The following is an 18195-nucleotide window of genomic DNA, read 5'->3' as shown; positions in this document are numbered from 1 at the left end:
TATATATATATATATATATATATATATATATATATATATTTTTTTTTTTTAAGCTCCTACTGTTTTCAAGATAAGAATGTGAGACTCAGTTTCTTGAGGGAGACAGTCTACTTTTTAGTCAAGGGCTACTTGTCTCTGAGATGTCTGTGCATGTCTCACATACCAAGCTCAGTGCCACTCTTAAAAGTGCCACCTCCTCTACCCGCAGTATGTTTGCCTAATAAATGTGGATTGATTGGAGCACCCTTGCAAAACTGAAGTATGTTTTCTCATTAACAAAGTGTTTGAAGTCATGGTGTTCTGTGACTGTGACATTAACTCATTTGCAGCACCATCTAGAGGCCTTCCAAGGTCTTTATAAACGTCAGGGCTTGTTTGGGGGTTTAAATAAAAAGTACCAGGTTTTGGCTGCTTTTAGGGCAGAAAAAATAAAATATAATCCTCACAAAAACAATTAGCCTCCAGCAGCTGTTGTGCTGCGGACTCCTATTAAAATGTCTAATATTTATTTATTTATTTATTTATTCATTTATTTATTACGGATCCCCATTAGTCCTCACTGTAGTGAAGATATTCTTCCTGGGGTCCAACATTGCACACATAAAACAATAAAATACAATCCTTACAATTAAAACATAACTAAATCTAAACAAAAATAATCTGAGGTGTGATGGAATTCAACCCTTAAATTGTTGAAACCAGCCAGAACCAAACAACAAAAAATATTCCATTTTGCACACTCAATTTCAAAATAAACCAAGAATTTCAGAAAAGAACAACTAACTAAAACTGACTTCATTGCTACTGTAATCATCACATCTAAAATGTCATGCACGGTTTATATACAGTCTAAAATGTATCTAGTTCTTATAGATAGGAATATTGTCTTGAGTGTTATTTTTTAACAACGATTTGGTCAATATTGTTTAGAGCAATGAATTAAATAAATACCGTCTCTTTGGTACTGATGCTGGGATGCTCTAGTCTATTACCTCAATGGTTCCATTCAGGATTCATCAATTTGATTCACTTTGTGTTTCACGTTTCCCCCCTTCCTCCTTGTGGTCACGACTCTGCAGAAGCGACAGTCCTCAGTTACGACGGCAGCATGTACCTGAAGATCATCATGCCGGTCACCATGCACACGGAGGCTGAGGACGTGGCGCTGCGCTTCATGTCCCAGCGGGCCTACGGCCTGCTCATGGCCACCACCTCCAAGGAGTCGGCAGACACCCTGCGGCTGGAGCTGGACGGAGGCCGCGTCAAACTCACCGTTAACCTGGGTAGGACACCAAGATCCATCTTCCGCATCAGACTTCCCCCTTTCCCGTTTCTCCTCATCTTCATCCTGCAGTCTAGCATTGAATGCCTTTGTACTTATAATATAATTTGATACGAATGCTTTCATACAATTTTTTTTTCAATTACTAATTCTGAAAGGAGAAGTTTTTAAATTTGTCCCTCATTTACATATTTGTTTGAGTTAAGAGTTTAATGTCTGATCTTAAACTGAATCCTAACAGCCTTTGAAAAGGATTTACAAAAAAACCACCAAAACAAAACTGCGGTACAAATACAGAAACTTCTTCTTCACAGAAAAAATTGCTGATGTAAATTGTAGACATGTTTCAGTGAAAGGTCCATTTGCTCTCCGTGGGGAGCCAGCCTGCGTTCAGTTCTTTTACATAAACTCTAACCCCCATACCTGCATTCACATTTCTTCCCTTTATGTTCCTTGTGAAACCCCAGTAGCTTCACTTGCTATTAAAAAGCTCCATCATGTAGTCATTGCCCAACCCTGAGCCAAAACCTGTCTCTAGAAGCTTCCAGATGGCTTTAATCCTGTCTCTCTCTTCCTTGGAGTTCTGCTCTGTCTATATATTTTGCAGAGTCAGCAGAAAGGCTTGGAGTTTCCACTTCTTGCCGGCTGCAACTCTTGATTTGAGCACTGAACTAGGAAGAGACAGAGTTAAAGCCCCTTTTGAGACGGGATGGAGTAAACAAAGATACCGCTTCATCTCTCATTTGTATTGCACAATCTTTTTCCCCCTCTTTCTCCTTCACCCACTCACTTTCTATGTCACTCATAAACAGTCCATAAACAGGCCAAGACTCAGACGATGAAACTTTTCATCCCTTCAATGGCCTTTATGTCTGCGGCCCTCGGATCAAACAGTCAGAGCGACCGGCTCACAGCTGTAACTGTCAGACGTTGCACTCATTTGTACGAATGAGCAGGACCTCCCACTTGGTCATGCTCAGTCCTGCCTTTTACCTCCTCAAAAGAGTTTTTACACTAGTCCCATGTCAAAAACCACAGAAACAAACACATATTCCATTGTTTTCCAAGGGATTTTCACAGCTGTTTTTGCAAGAAAATTAATAATCACTAAAATCAAATGATGGTGTATCCCACAGTGGGAAGGGAATCATAATCTGTCGAAGCCCTAATCTCTGTCAAGATAATTAAAATTCTGGTAATTAATCATTAGGAATAGCTAGAACTGGGCTGGTTTAGCAGTGATGGTATTTAGCTGTGATAAGGGATCTTGATAGCCTGTTGAATGAGCAGGCGAGACGCTCAGTCTGCCTGCAGATCATGCAATGGCAACTGCTGCAGTTTCACAAAACACACCTATAGCGACAAACCACATTTATCATTTCTGTAAAGATTGCAACACCGATTGTCAACACATGTGGTTCACGAATGCATTATAATAAAGCTCTGCTGGCATTTCTGCCACGTGTTTACTGAGTGACGCTGGTCCCTGGCTGTTTGTGTCCACTATTCTGTAGCGGTTGACAGCTCTAGACCACAACCCAACCACACGGCCACATGCACATTTGCTTTATAGTGCTAAATGAGAAATAACAGCCATAAACACATTGAAAACATACTTTGTTGTTTTTGTATTAAGGAGGAGTCAAAGACCAGTTTATGCTAAAGACCCCATGCTAAAACAAGAACAAGTAAATAATGAAAGTCACGCTTAAGCTCTGTTTTTTTCAATTGAGTAATGACTTCTTCATTATTCACTTTCTTGGCTGCACCCAGTGTAGCAGATGGGACAGGTAGTTATTATGTGCATAAGGCTTGTGGTGGTTTGGATGTGCAGATCACCCTTTTTTTTAGTCATTGAAACTTTTGGGCTTCTCGTTGCCAAAGTGCTGCAGAAGGCAAGCCGATTCTCAGAAAATGGGTCAAAAGACGCCTGAATTTGCTTTAGGGAGCCTGAAACCACTGTGACAGATTTAATGAACTTGTAGTCAAAAAGGTCTTTCAGGTGATGTAATTGTCACCTTCGCATTTGAAAGTATAACACGCATTATTAATATGGTGCTGTTATCATTTGAAACTCACAGATACATAAAAGTTTTACCTGAATGTACACTTAAAAATTCAGAACTACATTCGACTAAACAGAATCTCATGAATTTTATGATGCATTTATTTATGAACACAGCGTCATTAGGATGTTTGTTGTTCACTCAAAAGCGGATCCATGGTGTGAGTCTTGCCTTCTTTTGTGCTTTGGGTGCATTTGGTGGAAAAATACTTTTTTGATTCCATTAACGGAGGAAAAGGGTGATCCTGACTCAGAGCCTGTCCCCGGATGGTGGCCCCAGAGCAATGCTTGGTCGTCTGCAGAATGTACCTTGAAGGATGTAAAATGTCTTCTATTTTTCTCTCTCTACCCTTTCTCTTCTTTCTTTATTTTTGTCTCTTTCTCTCCTCTTCTTCTCTTTTATTTGATCTCACCATTTCGCTCTCTCTCCCACCAGATTGTATCAGGATAGACTGTAGCCTCAGTAAGTGGTTCTATCCATTTTTCCGACTCAAATGTGAACATCTACTCTGCAGTTGCACTCTCTGCTCTCGTGTGTCTTCATGATTACTGACATCTTTCTCGTTGTCCATATAGTTTCTGACCATTTAGGTAAACAGCCCTTTCTTACCCACATTTATTTCTATTTCTTATTTTCCACTTTTTTTCCTTTTTTGTGTTTCTTACAGCCTCATTTGTTTGTCTTGTTTCTTTCTTTCAACCTTCTTTCCATGAGTTGTATCTCTCTACTTTCCCCTCTTCTCTCACAGATATAAGTATCAGAATTTTCCATCATGCAACCTCTTCTGCTTGACTACCACACATCCTAATTAATACAGACACTAGTCATTTTACTGACAATCATCCACCAAAATGTGCTCGGAAAGAGCCAAATTGACATCCCCAGTTGGATGTTTGCCATGCGGCACTGAGTCACAGTGCCACACGGCTGTATGCACAGGTGCAGCCTGTTTTCTTTCTTGTGGGACAATTTGTAGTTTTTTGGCACACAGAAAGCTAATTGCTTATCCACTGAGAGTTGGCACACCTGGCGTGTGCTTGTTTTCAGAGCAAGCCATGCTTTTCTACCTCATGCAGACAGAATGAGAGTAAACTGTTATTCTATCATGGCCAGTGACAATGAACAACTCGTGCACAGGTAAGTGGTGACAGCCACAGTGACCAAATGAAAAGAAAACCTCATGTTTGCAAAAGGTTGGTTTTTGTTTGTCTTTTTTTTACATGTTTTCTTCAGTTTTTGTTATGTTTTCTTCAGTTTTTGTTATCTTTAAAAAGGAAAAAAGTGGTTCCTGAACCACGAATAAGACCTAAAGATGTCTCAGAACATCTCACTTTTCTGCCTTCAGTTTTGCGGTATGTTGAGAACGGATTGATTGGTGTTCATCAATTCCACGGCATTATGGATGTATTATTTTATATTAGTGTTGACACTGACTTTGACATTGAAAAGTAAGACGTAAATGTGTTTGAATTTTCACTTCAATTGATATTAGATTTATGCCACATGTTGGATTTTATATTTGTTTCACTACTTTTATTATAGTCGGGCACAAAAATATATCTAAAACCTCTCAGCACCTTTCTAAACTCATATTTTTATTTAAAGTATTTTAACAATGAATTAATCAATTAATAGTAACACAGTAAACAAGTTCATTAATAAGTGTTCTTATTTAGATTATTACAGTTGTGTTTTGAAAACTCTGAATGTTGTCGCCCTATTTGTTGTTCTTATTGTGTTGCAACCCCACAACCTCTACAGTGAATTGAAAGTGCCCTTGTACTCTGTTTTAGTTATCTCATCATTAATTTTACATTAAACGCGTATTCTACATGGCAGGGCATGAAACATGACACCAGTTATTGTGTGCTCATGTTGTCTGCTGGCCGGATTCACATTTAGAGAGTACTGAGAAGACATTAGTACCCTTGTTTTACCACTAGATGTCACAGAAACATTAGGCATACTATGTAAATGCCCATTTTTAGATAGCTGGGGACTTGCCATTTCCCTTTCTTGGTTTTGTACAACCACTGAACTCTAAATCATTTCTTTAGTAGCCCAGTCTGGACTAGGCTGTTCTTGTAAATTATTTCAAATGTTGGTTAAAATTGTGCCGGATTTAGTTTTTGAATTGGCAAGCATGGATTAATTGTTGTCCAAGAGTGACACAAGATCTTGCAATTCCAGCGTAGGTGTAAAGACAACTTCAGCTGTTAAGTTTGAATGGTGATCTGATTGTTCAGCCAAACTGCAATAACAAGTGACAAACGTCAAATGTACACTAATATCCCACATCATGGTCAGTAAGTCACAGGTACAACATGATCTATTAAAAAAAGAAAAGGAGGAAAAATCAGGAATTAGAGATGTGTGTTTTTCTATACTTGCTTATTGTGCTTAGTATGGGGAGTGTGTATCTCTGTCAGAGAGAGAGAGGGGGGTAGATTTTATTCAGATCTTTAGCCTGATCAGTATTCACTCCTGAAACCTTCAGGAACTAAAACCTTGAAATATTGTAAGAAAATCATGGTATCAAATCTCTGCTTGGTCGTCCATTAATACAAGTACTCAATGGCGTGAAGCAACACATGTTGTCAAACTTTAAATTTGTCCGAAATTATTGTAGTGAAGCACTGGCAGTAATGATAAAAATTAAAGTATCTCTCCTTCTGACTCCTTTTGATCTCCTGTATTTCTGGATCTGGTGAGGTTTTGTGAGGTTCAGCGCTTTGAAGCATCAGTCATGTTTTTAATCACAGTCTACTACAACCCAGCTCCCCTCACTTAATGTATCTTGATGTGAGGGAGAGCAGAGCGTTGGCCCTCGGCCCCGGTCAGGTCGGGGTGCCGGGCGGGTGATATCTGCGTGGAAGGCAGCCTTTCAGCAGCCGGCAGCACCCTCCCTGAGTGTGAGATGAAATGAGATTTGGCGTGACATATGGCCAGCATGTGGAGTACAAGAACTCTGTCTGCTAATGTCATGCCCTTTGCCTTATCCATCCGCAAGCACTCACTTCAAAAACTGCAGAACACAACCAGTGTTTGTGTGGAAGAAATTGGAAGAACCACAGTCGGTCTCATATAAAAAAGTACAACCAAAGCAGTGTATCAACCTCGTCTGATCGCAGACTCATTCTATCACGAGTGGTCAGGCAACCTCTGCATTGTTGTTCACTTATATTACAAAGCAGACCTTCCTCTTGTATTTTGATTTAATTGATTATTTTATACAAAATTAATTAAAACGGAAGTGTCAGCTTTAACCATCACAGCTTTACACAAAATACTGGTTCTTAGGTTTGAAGGCTGCTGTCTCCAGGCGGATCATGCCTTATTAAGTGCAGAGTACAGGATGCAGCTGCCAGCAGCACAGCTTCAGTCGCCTCATTTAAGTATTTTGAGACACAAGTGACGGAATACTGTGACGGGTTAGATGTGGACTCATTACATGGATTCTAGTGAGAAAACTTGAAGAGTTGCTTGAAAAGGAAAGAAAGGACTTGCCTGCTTTTCGACTGGCAGCAAAAGCTCTAAAATTATGAATAGGATCAATAAAATGTAGGATTCAGTTCCTGCTTCTCTTATGCCTCAAACGTGTTTTCCTGCGGTGGTCACGTGCAATTTCTAGAAGCTTTCTGTCAGGGTTTGACACTTCCCCCCCAGTGTTTGTAACTTTCAGTTCTGTCTTGCCCCGCCTGTGTCCCATCTGCCCTGATTGTGTCCACACCTGTGTCTCGTCTTGTCTCGTTATCCCCTCAGTATATCTTGTCTTGTCATTCCTTGGTTCCCTGTCGGTCCGTACTGGTTCTTCCCTCCATGTCTCCTCGTCGGTTTTCCCTGTTCCTGGTTTTTGTTTATCCTGCTCTGCAGCGCCTTGTGTTTTGCCTTTTTTGGATTAAATCCTTTTGTTTTTGAGAGCTCCTGCCTCTGGCCTCCCTCTCTCTCCCTGCACTTGGGTCCTTTAAAAACCATACCACAACAGAACGGACCGACCAACATGGACCCAGCGGGAGAGTATATTACTCTTTTTGAGTTCTTCCGCCGAGAGGCAGAAAAAAATGGGGACCCCTTTCTGGGAACCTGCCAGGCTCGAGGCGGGCCCGGGGGTTCTCAGCCCCAGGGGAAGCGACGGCGCCAGCGCCAGCCCCAGCCTGTTCCTGCTCCAGCGGTGGTCCTGGACGAATCGCCCCCTGTTCCTGCTCCAGCGGTGGTCCTGGACGCATCGCCCCCTGTTCCTGCTCCAGCGGTGGTCCTGGACGCATCGCCCCCTGTTCCTGCTCCAGCGGTGGTCCTGGATGCATCGCCCCCTGTTCCTGCTCCAGCGGTGGTCCTGGACGCATCGCCCCCTGTTCCTGCTCCAGCGGTGGTCCTGGACGCATCGCCCCCTGTTCCTGCTCCAGCGGTGGTCCTGGACGCATCGCTCCCTGTTCCTGCTCTAGCGGTGGTCCTGGACGCATCGCTCCCTGTTCCTGCTCTAGCGGTGGTCCTGGACGCATCGACCCCTGTTCCTGCTCCAGCTCCGAGGACCCGTGCCCCCCCTCAGCCAGCTCCGAGGACCCGTGCCCCCCCTCAGCCAGCTCCGAGGACCCGTGCCCCCCCTCAGCCAGCTCCGAGGACCCGTGCCCCCCCTCAGCCAGCTCCTAGGACCCGTGCCCCCCCTCAGCCAGCTCCGAGGACCCGTGTTCCCCCCCAGCCCGCCCTGGATGTGGACTGTGGGGACATCTGGGATCTGTCCCTTGAGGGGGGGCCAGCGCCCCGGACCCGGGTACCCCCGCAGCCGGCACCTCGGACCCGGGTACCCCCGCAGCCGGCACCTCGGACCCGGGTACCCCCGCAGCCGGCACCTCGGACCCGGGTACCCCCGCAGCCGGCGCCACGGACCCGGGTCCCCACTCGGGCAGCTCCGGGGATCCTCTGCCCCCCGACGCCGGCTCCCCGCATCCTGTCTGCTCCTGTTCCGGTTCCCCGCATCCTGTCTGCTCCTGTTCCGGTTCCCCGCATCCTGTCTGCTCCTGTTCCGGTTCCCCGCATCCTGTCTGCTCCTGTTCCGGTTCCCCGCATCCTGTCTGCTCCTGTTCCGGTTCCCCGCATCCTGTCTGCTCCTGTTCCGGTTCCCCGCATCCTGTCTGCTCCTGTTCCGGTTCCCCGCATCCTGTCTGCTCCTGTTCCGGTTCCCCGCATCCTGTCTGCTCCTGTTCCGGTTCCCCGCATCCTGTCAGTCCCGACTCCGGCTCCCCGCCTCCTGTCAGCCCCGACTCCGGATCCTGAGGCGGTCCCGCAGCCCTCTGTGCCTGAGGCGGTCCCGCAGCCCTCTGTGCCTGAGGCGGTCCCGCAGCCCTCTGTGCCTGAGGCGGTCCCGCAGCCCTCTGTGCCTGAGGCGGTCCCGCAGCCCTCTGTGCCTGAGGCGGTCCCGCAGCCCTCTGTGCCTGAGGCGGTCCCGCAGCCCTCTGTGCCTGAGGCGGTCCCGCAGCCCTCTGTGCCTGAGGCGGTCCCGCAGCCCTCTGTGCCTGAGGCGGTCCCGCAGCCCTCTGTGCCTGAGGCGGTCCCGCAGCCCTCTGTGCCTGAGGCGGTCCCGCAGCCCTCTGTGCCTGAGGCGGTCCCGCAGCCCTCTGTGCCTGAGGCGGTCCCGCAGCCCTCTGTGCCTGAGGCGGTCCCGCAGCCCTCTGTGCCTGAGGCGGTCCCGCAGCCCTCTGTGCCTGAGGCGGTCCCGCAGCCCTCGGTTCCTGAGGCGGTCCCGCAGCCCTCGGTTCCTGAGGCGGTCCCAGAGCCCCGTCAGGTTCCCGAGCCCCGTCAGGTTCCCGAGCCCTGTCAAGTCCCCGAGCCACGCCAAGAATCCCCGTCACGCCCCCCGCCAAGACCCAGGCCTAGGCCTCGGGGACGCCCCCCCGAGCGGTCTCGCTGGTCTGCCCGGTCCCGAGGTCGGCCCCCGGAACTTTGGCCGTGTGTGGCCTGGGCCCTCCTCCAGGCCCCCTCCGCCCACCCTGGGTTAGGACTCTGGGGACATCTGGGATCTGTCCCTTGAGGGGGGGGTACTGTCAGGGTTTGACACTTCCCCCCCAGTGTTTGTAACTTTCAGTTCTGTCTTGCCCCGCCTGTGTCCCATCTGCCCTGATTGTGTCCACACCTGTGTCTCGTCTTGTCTCGTTATCCCCTCAGTATATCTTGTCTTGTCATTCCTTGGTTCCCTGTCGGTCCGTACTGGTTCTTCCCTCCATGTCTCCTCGTCGGTTTTCCCTGTTCCTGGTTTTTGTTTATCCTGCTCTGCAGCGCCTTGTGTTTTGCCTTTTTTGGATTAAATCCTTTTGTTTTTGAGAGCTCCTGCCTCTGGCCTCCCTCTCTCTCCCTGCACTTGGGTCCTTTAAAAACCATACCACAACACTTTCCACCTCAGTTATCACACTGACGTTGAAACGCATACAGGCACACGCTTCCTTATCTCTGTAATTGGCATGGGGGGGGGGGGGGTCAGGGAGGTGGGGTGGTTTGAGAGGTCACAGCATAGAATATTATGACCAGAGCTCATAGTCTGTTTGTGCCACCCTCCATGATTTTAAGTGCCCTCTGCTCTCGTGTCATCTCCCTTTCCATCTCAATGACACAAAGCCTAACACAGATTTGCACTCTTTAAAACACTGACGTGTGGCTGCCTCCCGTCCTTTTTGTTCCTGCTTGCCATACACCTCTATGTAGGACATAATATTATACATGTGGCTAGACTGCTGTTAGGCTGATGACAGTTTGCTAAACTGACTCTCCAGCCCTCCAACTCCTCCTTCATCCCACACTAAGATAAATCTCTACTTTAGGAGCTACAAGAAATTCATTAAAACACGCATGGATACATTTTGGGGGATAGCGTCAGCATCCCCCAAAGTCAGCATGTGTTGATATTCACATCTCCCTGTATTTTATCACATCATCTGCATATACATTTTAGTTTAATCACTGAATCTCTACTTTTGTCATATGACTGCCATTTAGATTGCTTGTGAGTGTGTGAGTTAAAACACATGCACAATCACACCCAGCTTTCATTAAGTCTGCCGTGAAAGACCTGCACTCTTTGAGGTTAAAATATATCAAACCTTAAGATAGAAATCAAATGGTAATTTCCTCAATACAAGTGTCATCTCCTGTGAAAGGAATAACATTAGTTTCTGTAGTCTCCTGTAGCTATTTCTGCTATCGACATTTAATATTATTGGAAAAAAAAATCCAAGTTTTAAAAGAAACATATCTGAAAACCCACAGCCTAAAAAAAACAAAGTCCACAACAGCAGAAAGTTTTTTCTTCGTGTGGAATTACCATTTGGTAAATAAACCTGGAATGCTGCCCGCATGGAAAATACACATATGAATGAATAAAGTACGATTAAAACATACATCTATGACGTAATAGTCAGCACTGGAAGTGGGCACAGTCACTTTCAAAATTAGGCATATAGTTAAATGGCATACAACTGTCATCAATTAGGGGATTCTGATTAAAACCAGCTGTAAAAAAAATAATTAATAAATAAAATAAAAAAGCTGCTGTTTCTGTACTTCTAAAAAGGATTTTATTTTAAAAGCACTGGACTTAAAACATACTTGAAAACAGAAGACGTTTCGGTGTTCATCCAAACACCTTCATCAGTTGTTTGGTCCACAGGAAGTAGCTCTGGCAGTTATAGACACAAAGGAATCACATGACTAAGGTCACATGACTGCCCAATGAGTGAGCCAGAGAAGATGGTGTCCCAGGAGCCTAAACCAGCCCCCGGGTTTGGCAGTCAGAAGCAGCACCCCAGTCTCGCGCTCAGAAGGTGTGCCGATTTCTTTCCAGTGGCCAGCCGCGGTACTGCAACCAAAAATCCCACGGGGCCCAGAAAGCTTTTTTCCCATAGACCGCAATAGTAAAAGAGAAGCCTCTAAAACTGTTCACAGGACACCTCCAGCTGTAATCACCGACAATTACTAATCTTTGTATTCTATATTTTTAAGTCATGGACTTTATATCCGTCAAAAATGTTTTATAACGGCCAGAAAAGTCAAAGAAAAGTCTCTTTCTGGGCGTGACGTCACGGCTGACGTCACAGCCGTGTCCGTGCATTCCACGGATGTTTATATTAATATATATTATGTAATTATATTATATTAATACATTAATAATATATGTAATACTATACATGTAATAATATACATTAATTTATATATTATATTAATACATATTATATTAATATTCGCGTCATTGCCCCGGGGCATGATGGGATGCCCCAGAGCATCATGGGAGGTGACTCAACTGCACATGCTCTATGGGCCGCATAACGCGGAAGTAAACCCGGAAGTCAGGAACTTTTTCAGCGTATGCGCTGAGTGAGCAAAATGCATTGAAATGAATGGGCGGCCATTTTCAAATTCCCATCCAGTTTTATAATAGATCCATGGCCTAAACAGATGCCCCTCCCCCACCTGTGAGGTGGGGCAAGTTGGTTGGTCTGTTAAGCGCCGGGGTAATGTCTTCAAAACAGCATTGTAAGATGTTTCTGTAGTATTTGCTTGAATGTTTGAGGATGCAGAGTCACAAACCACAGAGTCAGCAACAAAACTGCAAGACTTTATTGGGGGAAAGTAAAATCCGGAGAGGGATATGAAATGATCTCAAAAGGCAATGCATGTATCAAGGAACACTGTCAAAACCCTCAATAAATAGGGAAAATGTAACACCCCACAGACATTGCAAAGATCAGGATAACCCTTCGAAGATGAGGAAAAAACTACCAAGAGGCCAACAAAAACTACTACAGGAACTACAGGGATTTCTGAATTGGTCACTCCTATTCATGTGTTTACTAACTCCAGTCCGGGGGAAGCAATGTTTTAGAAAATGACGTGCAAGCCCTGAATTATACCCAAAATTAATTCAACTTCCCCAAAGTATTTGGGGAAATGTTTTATAGCCTGATGTATTGTACTTTTTGACTTAATTCTACAATATATATTTCATAAAGTCAATAAAGAGGCTTTTTTTCCCTCATTTTACTCTTTGTGTCTACAACAAAAGTAACATTTGTGTTTAACGAACTTTAAATAATCTACAGTTTAGGAAATGACTGTGCCATAATCTTTATTCCTACCCCACATTTCTTAGAATGTATGTTAAAAGCAATGAATCGCCTGGCTGCCACAAAGCACAGTCATATAACACTTGAAATAACATGGTCAAGCTTAAATGTATTTATATAATGCATTTAAAAACAATAAAGTTGTCAAAAGGGCTTCACAATCAAATAACAATCAAACAAACTGTCACTTAAAAGTAGGAAGATATAATAAAATCAGAATAGCTGTACAGTCCACTATCCATGTCGTACTTTACTCAGCAGTGAAAGCCAAAGAGAAAAAAATCAGTTTTTAACATTGACTTGAACAAATCTAATGTCTGAACAGGTCAAATTTTAAAAGCCATTCCACAACTTGGAGGCTGCCACTGCAAAACCCCCATCACCTTTATCTGTTAATCTTGATCGTGGAATGTCTAGAAGCAGCTGGTTAGTTGGAATCGGATGGGAGCTGGTGGATGGATGCCAGGACTGCCGTCACGTGATCACGCTTCTTGGTGCCAGTTAAAAGTCGAGCTGCTGCGTTCAAGCAGGCCACCTACCTTTTGGAGTTTGCTGTTGACTCCTTATTTCCATTAGCTATGATTTCTGATAAAGACGTCTCAAGGTCAGTAATAGAGGCAACGTAGTTGTCTGCAGAGAGTTTTGTGGACGTAGAGACACACATTTATTTTTCATCGAACTTTATATAAAATAATTTCCACCTGACTTTCGTGGATGCTTTGTTGAACAGAGGGGTCACCTTCCTCTCTATCACGCATATAGACATACAAAGATGAAATATTTTTTCTTTGCTCTACTCCACTTAGAATATCTTCTGTCTCAAAGATAAAAATAATTTTCTTTATCTTATAAAATGTTCTCCATGTCCACAGAATGAGCACGAGTAGCACACTGCTAATCTGCAAAAAATTCCCATTCTTACGATCAAAACCAAGTTCCAAGTAGTGTTTGTGAATCTGGAGTATGTTTTTAGTAAAGACTTGATTTATGTATACATCTATTCACCCTGAGGCTTGTGCTTAAACATGCAAAGAATCACAATATCTAGTCCTAAATGAACATGCACATTAAACATGCACAGTGCTGGATGAAAAGTAAGTGAAGCCATAAACGAATTACTTTAGTGAAAGTCAATTAGAGTTAGTTATGTGCACAGCTGGATACCAGTCATTAAAATGTGTTGTTGAGGGGTGTTTTGATAAGAGACATTCAAAATCTTAAGTTTGTTGTTCATAATAAGGATCTGCTGATGTGTACCATACCTCGCCAAAATGACTGGTAACATAGTCAAGAGTAGTTAATCTGCAAGAGGCTGCAAAGGTATAAAAGTAATCTTTGTCTCTGCATCCATTAGTTCAGACTTGGACAAATTTTTTCTGAATTGAGACCGTTTTGTAATGTGGCAGCTCTCCTTTGAAGTGGGGACCTAGCCAAAGAGGCACAACGCAAAATCTTCATTGAGGCAAATAATAAAGAACTTTCGAACATCCCTATTCATGGGTCTGCCATATGTGAGTCGAGGAGAGTGTCCACCAATGGAAACGCTGCTGGTTTCCAAAAGTAATTTTGCTGTGTTCCAGAAATTAGTTAGAGAGCACCTTTTGTAATTCCAAATGCTTCTTGGAGAGCTTTTGTGAACTGATGAATCAAAAGGTAATTTTTGGGGGAGGTATACTTATATGTAGAATGAAAGGGGCATAGCCTACCAACATTAATATGGCATCCTGCTGGTGATGTGGTTGAGAAAATTCCCAGGATCAACCAGACAGGAGAAAAGGGTGGCTGTCAGGCAACAAAACTTAGTAGATGTTGATTGTTGTATCAGGTAAAAATACTCCTAAGCATCCAAAGAAATCCACCACATAATTGGCTTTAGAAAAAAATAAGTATTTTAGAGTGGCTCAGTTGGAGCCCAGATCTTAATCCAATAGAGGAATAGAGGAGGTGGAATGACCTTAAGAAAGCTCTTCACGCCAAACAGCCTCCATGTGTGCCTGAGTTAGTTTTTTTTTCTTTTTTAATAGAGAAAATGGTCCAAATATCCTTTAAATGTCTTCTGCAGGTCTGATCCAGAGCTACTGGAAGTACTTGCTCAAAGTTATTGCTGACAAAATGGGTTAAAACAGCTATCAATTCCAACGCTTCATTTACCTTTCAATCCAGCATTGTGAATATTTAATGGGCGTGTTCAGAGGAGAGATGAAAAACCATAATTGTTTGTGTGTTGTCATCTTAAACACATTATGTATGTGTATTGTTGTGACTTTGATCAGATCACATTTTATAGCACGATCATGCAGAAGACCAATAAATTCCAAGGGCTTCTTTTTACACAGCTATTATTCAGGAAAGCAAGGTAGGTGACAGTAAACCATCTTGTAGATCACTGCATCCAACTATGTAGTAATGCTATTTTCTCATTGCCCCAAGGGGAAAATTCTGTAAAAATATGGATCATGGAACCCCACCTAAGTAAGTTAAAAAAATAACAAAACAACCAACCAATATAAAAGAACTTTTAAAAGAAGAATATTTTCTTTTTGAGCTGAAAATATTGTTATAATCCACACTGAATTATGAGCTAAGAGCGTTGCATCAGAGTTGGCGGCAGCTGCAAAACAAAAATAATCTGGTCAGTCTCGATCAATTCACTCAGTGGATTCATCAAACCTTCATTTTATTTTATTTTTTCTGTAAAGGCCCTATATAGCAATATGTTTACTGTATTTACTCATCAAAAAGTTAGCCTTATTTTTCTCATATACTGTAGCTCATATAGTTAATATAAAATGTACTCTTACATCGTAAAATCGTATTGCAGTTGCATTTCCAGACATGTTCACCTTGCTATTATGTAGATATAATGTTATTTAATGTTTTAAATTGCCCCAACCCTATATTTCTAAAGGGCTTTGATACCCTCAATCGTATTGGAAACGATGCTCTAAATCATGCATTAACCTTTCTAATGAAAATGCTTCATGACAGTGGTGGCAAGGAGGAGCGTAGTGTAGTGTTGTGGTCCCAGCGTCCAGACAGCAGCCGCCTTGAGTAATCAAGTGTGAAGGTTGTGAGGAGCAAACAACCATTAACCTTCCAAGTACAGGCCATCATCACTGTCTGCAGAGGACAGATGGGAGGGTGCGCATGTGTGCTTTAGTGTGTGAATGGGAGTCGCTACCATGGGTGCTGGGTGTAGTGTGGAATCATACAGCTGTGTCTTTTATTGCTATTTGATAGAATGGAGCATGTGTGCTCTTGTGCATGTCTGCCAAACTTTAATGATGCTTGGAGCATGCACTTTTGAGGTATTGAGTCTGGTAAATAGTCATTGATGTCAGTGTGTCATTGTGTACTTTGATACTTTCACATATATAATCTGTCATCTGTATCAATTTATTCTGATTTGTAGGCAAATCAGGCCATGTACCCTACTCTGTCAACATATCCAGTGTGATCTCGGCGCACATTATTCCCATATGGCTGTGGCTGGCATACCCAGCTCTGTGACTGTTTGACATGCCACTGTGTCAACTGGTGTGATGCCGTTGTGAACCAGTCCGTGTGCTCTTGCTCGTTGCTTTTGAGTAGGGTAGTGTTGTTTTTGTCAGCCTGTTTCAATTTTAGTCTAGTCTTCGAGTCAAGCTATCATTTTAGTTTTTATTAGTTTTAGTCACGTTCATTCTCCTTTTAGTCATGTCAAGTTTCAGTCGACTAAAAGCATTTTAGTCTTATTTTAGTCAGAATTGTCAAGGACCATTTTAGTCTAGTTTTAGTCAAAGATTGTATTTATCCAAACCCATTTTACAATTCAAACAAGGTTATCTTATTATTATATTATTTTTACCTTATAGACTCAAGAATACATTCATTCCAGATACAGAAGACTCTAATTTGAGTTTACAACATATTTATTTTTCCACATTTCTCCCACCTGTCACCCAGCAGCAGCGACTAAACCAGAGGAAACTACTTAAAAAATGCTTTGTTAGAACATTTGGTCTCGTTTTGTTCACCGAAAATGAAGACACATTTTAACAGAGTTTATATTTTGTAATCTACGTTTTAGTCTTGTTTTTATTCGTCAACGATATTGCATTATATATTTAATTATCATTATCGTCACATGACCTGCATTTTCGTTGTGTCTCGTCTCGTTTCCCTCAGGTGATAAAGGTTCATTGACGAAGATATTTAGTCATAATTTTCGTTGACGAAAGCAACTTTAGAGTAGGGTCTGATAGAAATGTCCAGTCACTCTATGAGGTCATTATGAGTCCACTCAGGTCAGACCAGTGTTGTGTCTGTGCAGTTTGGGTTAGGCTGTCTGACACCGCTGCAAACATGTGGTTTTGAGAACTGCATGTTGTTTTGTTTAAAGAGCACTGAGCTCTGTTCTGTAAAACTATTGTACTGATGACTGTTTGTCACTCCTGCATTGAAAGTTGAAATGTACGTTTTGAGCCTTTTGCATTCAAAAGAAGAAGGCTGTTGTTAAGGCCTTCACTATCACAATCAGGGGCGCCACTTGGGATGTTGGGCCCCATGAAAAGAATGGTATGGTATTTTTGACTCTCATTACCATATTTGTGAAGGAAGAACAACATGACAGTTGACAGTAGGGGAAGAACTGAGCACTCTGAAAACTGTCTGTGACAAGTGCGGCTGATCCAGTCGGACTGAACCATTTTACATAAATAGAGAGGGGAAGGGGGCACTGCATGCGTTGATTCTTTTAAAACAAATACAATTATTGTTACCGGGGCATTGGAAATAAAACATGTGTGATTATATGCTAGTTAATAACTTAGTGTCATTATTTTTTTCTGTATTAACATTTCATCATCATTAGGGGCCTCTCTGGGCTCCCCTATGGGCCCCTAGAATCCGTCTCCTTTAGCACCCCTTTTTGGCACCCTAGATCACAATGAGGCACGGCAAGTTTATTTGTATAGCACAATTCAACACAAGGTAATTCAAAGTGCTTTACATCAACATTAAAAGCGGCAAGACACAATGAAACAGTAAATAACAAATAAAATGATAAGAAAAGAGGTAAAATAATAAAAAGCACAAGTTGTTAAAAGTAAGGGCAGTAGAGTACAGCAGGTAAGTATTTAATTTAAGAGTACGCTTCACAGGGGGCACGGTGGCGCAGCTGGTAGTGCAGCGGTCTCACAGCAAGAAGGTCCTGGGTTAGATTCCCGCCGGGGGACGCTGTGGGTGCTGAAGTGCGTGTTAGTTCCCCCATGACTTCAGTGCCCACACCATGGGTGGGGTTGGCGAAAGGATCTTTCTGTGTGGAGTTTGTATGTTCTCCCCGTGTTCCCCTGGGTAGCTAATGGGAGCTACCCTCACAAAAACATGCACACAGTCCTGGGCTACACATGCCCCCTCTGGCCAACCGGGGCGCCAGATGGGGTGGGGAGGATCCGGCCGGAATAACGTGATCCTTCCACGCGCTACGTCCGGCCGGAGAAACCCCACCCTGTCTGGTGAAAAGATGCGGCCTGCTCACTCCTCAGGTTAAGGAGGAGACCTGAGCTCAGTGCAGGGCCCTCCCGGGGTTGGTAGAGGATGGCGATGCCCAGGACTGTCAGTAGGTAGGAGCACGGGGTGGTAAAAATGGGGAAAAAAACCGGGATAAAAATATAAAAAAAAAAAAAAAAAAAAAAAGAGTACGCTTCAGTAAACAGTAATGTTTTTAGGCCTGATTTAAAGGAGCTGACAGTTGGAGCAG

General features: G+C 43.5%; 1 protein-coding gene across 5 annotated transcripts in view; it reads left to right on the top strand.

Moving 5' to 3' along the window:
- The window catches only part of nrxn2b (neurexin 2b), a 966013-nt gene that overhangs the window by 441684 nt on the left and 506134 nt on the right, over window positions 1-18195 (top strand). For 4 of the 5 annotated variants that reach the window (XM_061710648.1, XM_061710646.1, XM_061710649.1 and 1 more), the window contains 2 exons: window positions 1080-1283; window positions 3784-3810. In XM_061710648.1, coding sequence (XP_061566632.1) covers window positions 1080-1283; window positions 3784-3810 — 231 coding nt within the window. The remainder of the gene's footprint in view (window positions 1-1079; window positions 1284-3783; window positions 3811-18195) is intronic. The other variant, XM_061710647.1, reaches the window with a different exon arrangement.

This window comes from Cololabis saira, chromosome 20 (genome assembly GCF_033807715.1).
Source record: "Cololabis saira isolate AMF1-May2022 chromosome 20, fColSai1.1, whole genome shotgun sequence".
In the NCBI taxonomy this organism is placed as follows: domain Eukaryota; kingdom Metazoa; phylum Chordata; class Actinopteri; order Beloniformes; family Belonidae; genus Cololabis; species Cololabis saira.
Note: the sequence above shows the minus strand (reverse complement) of the source record. Positions and strands in the feature narration are given on the sequence as shown.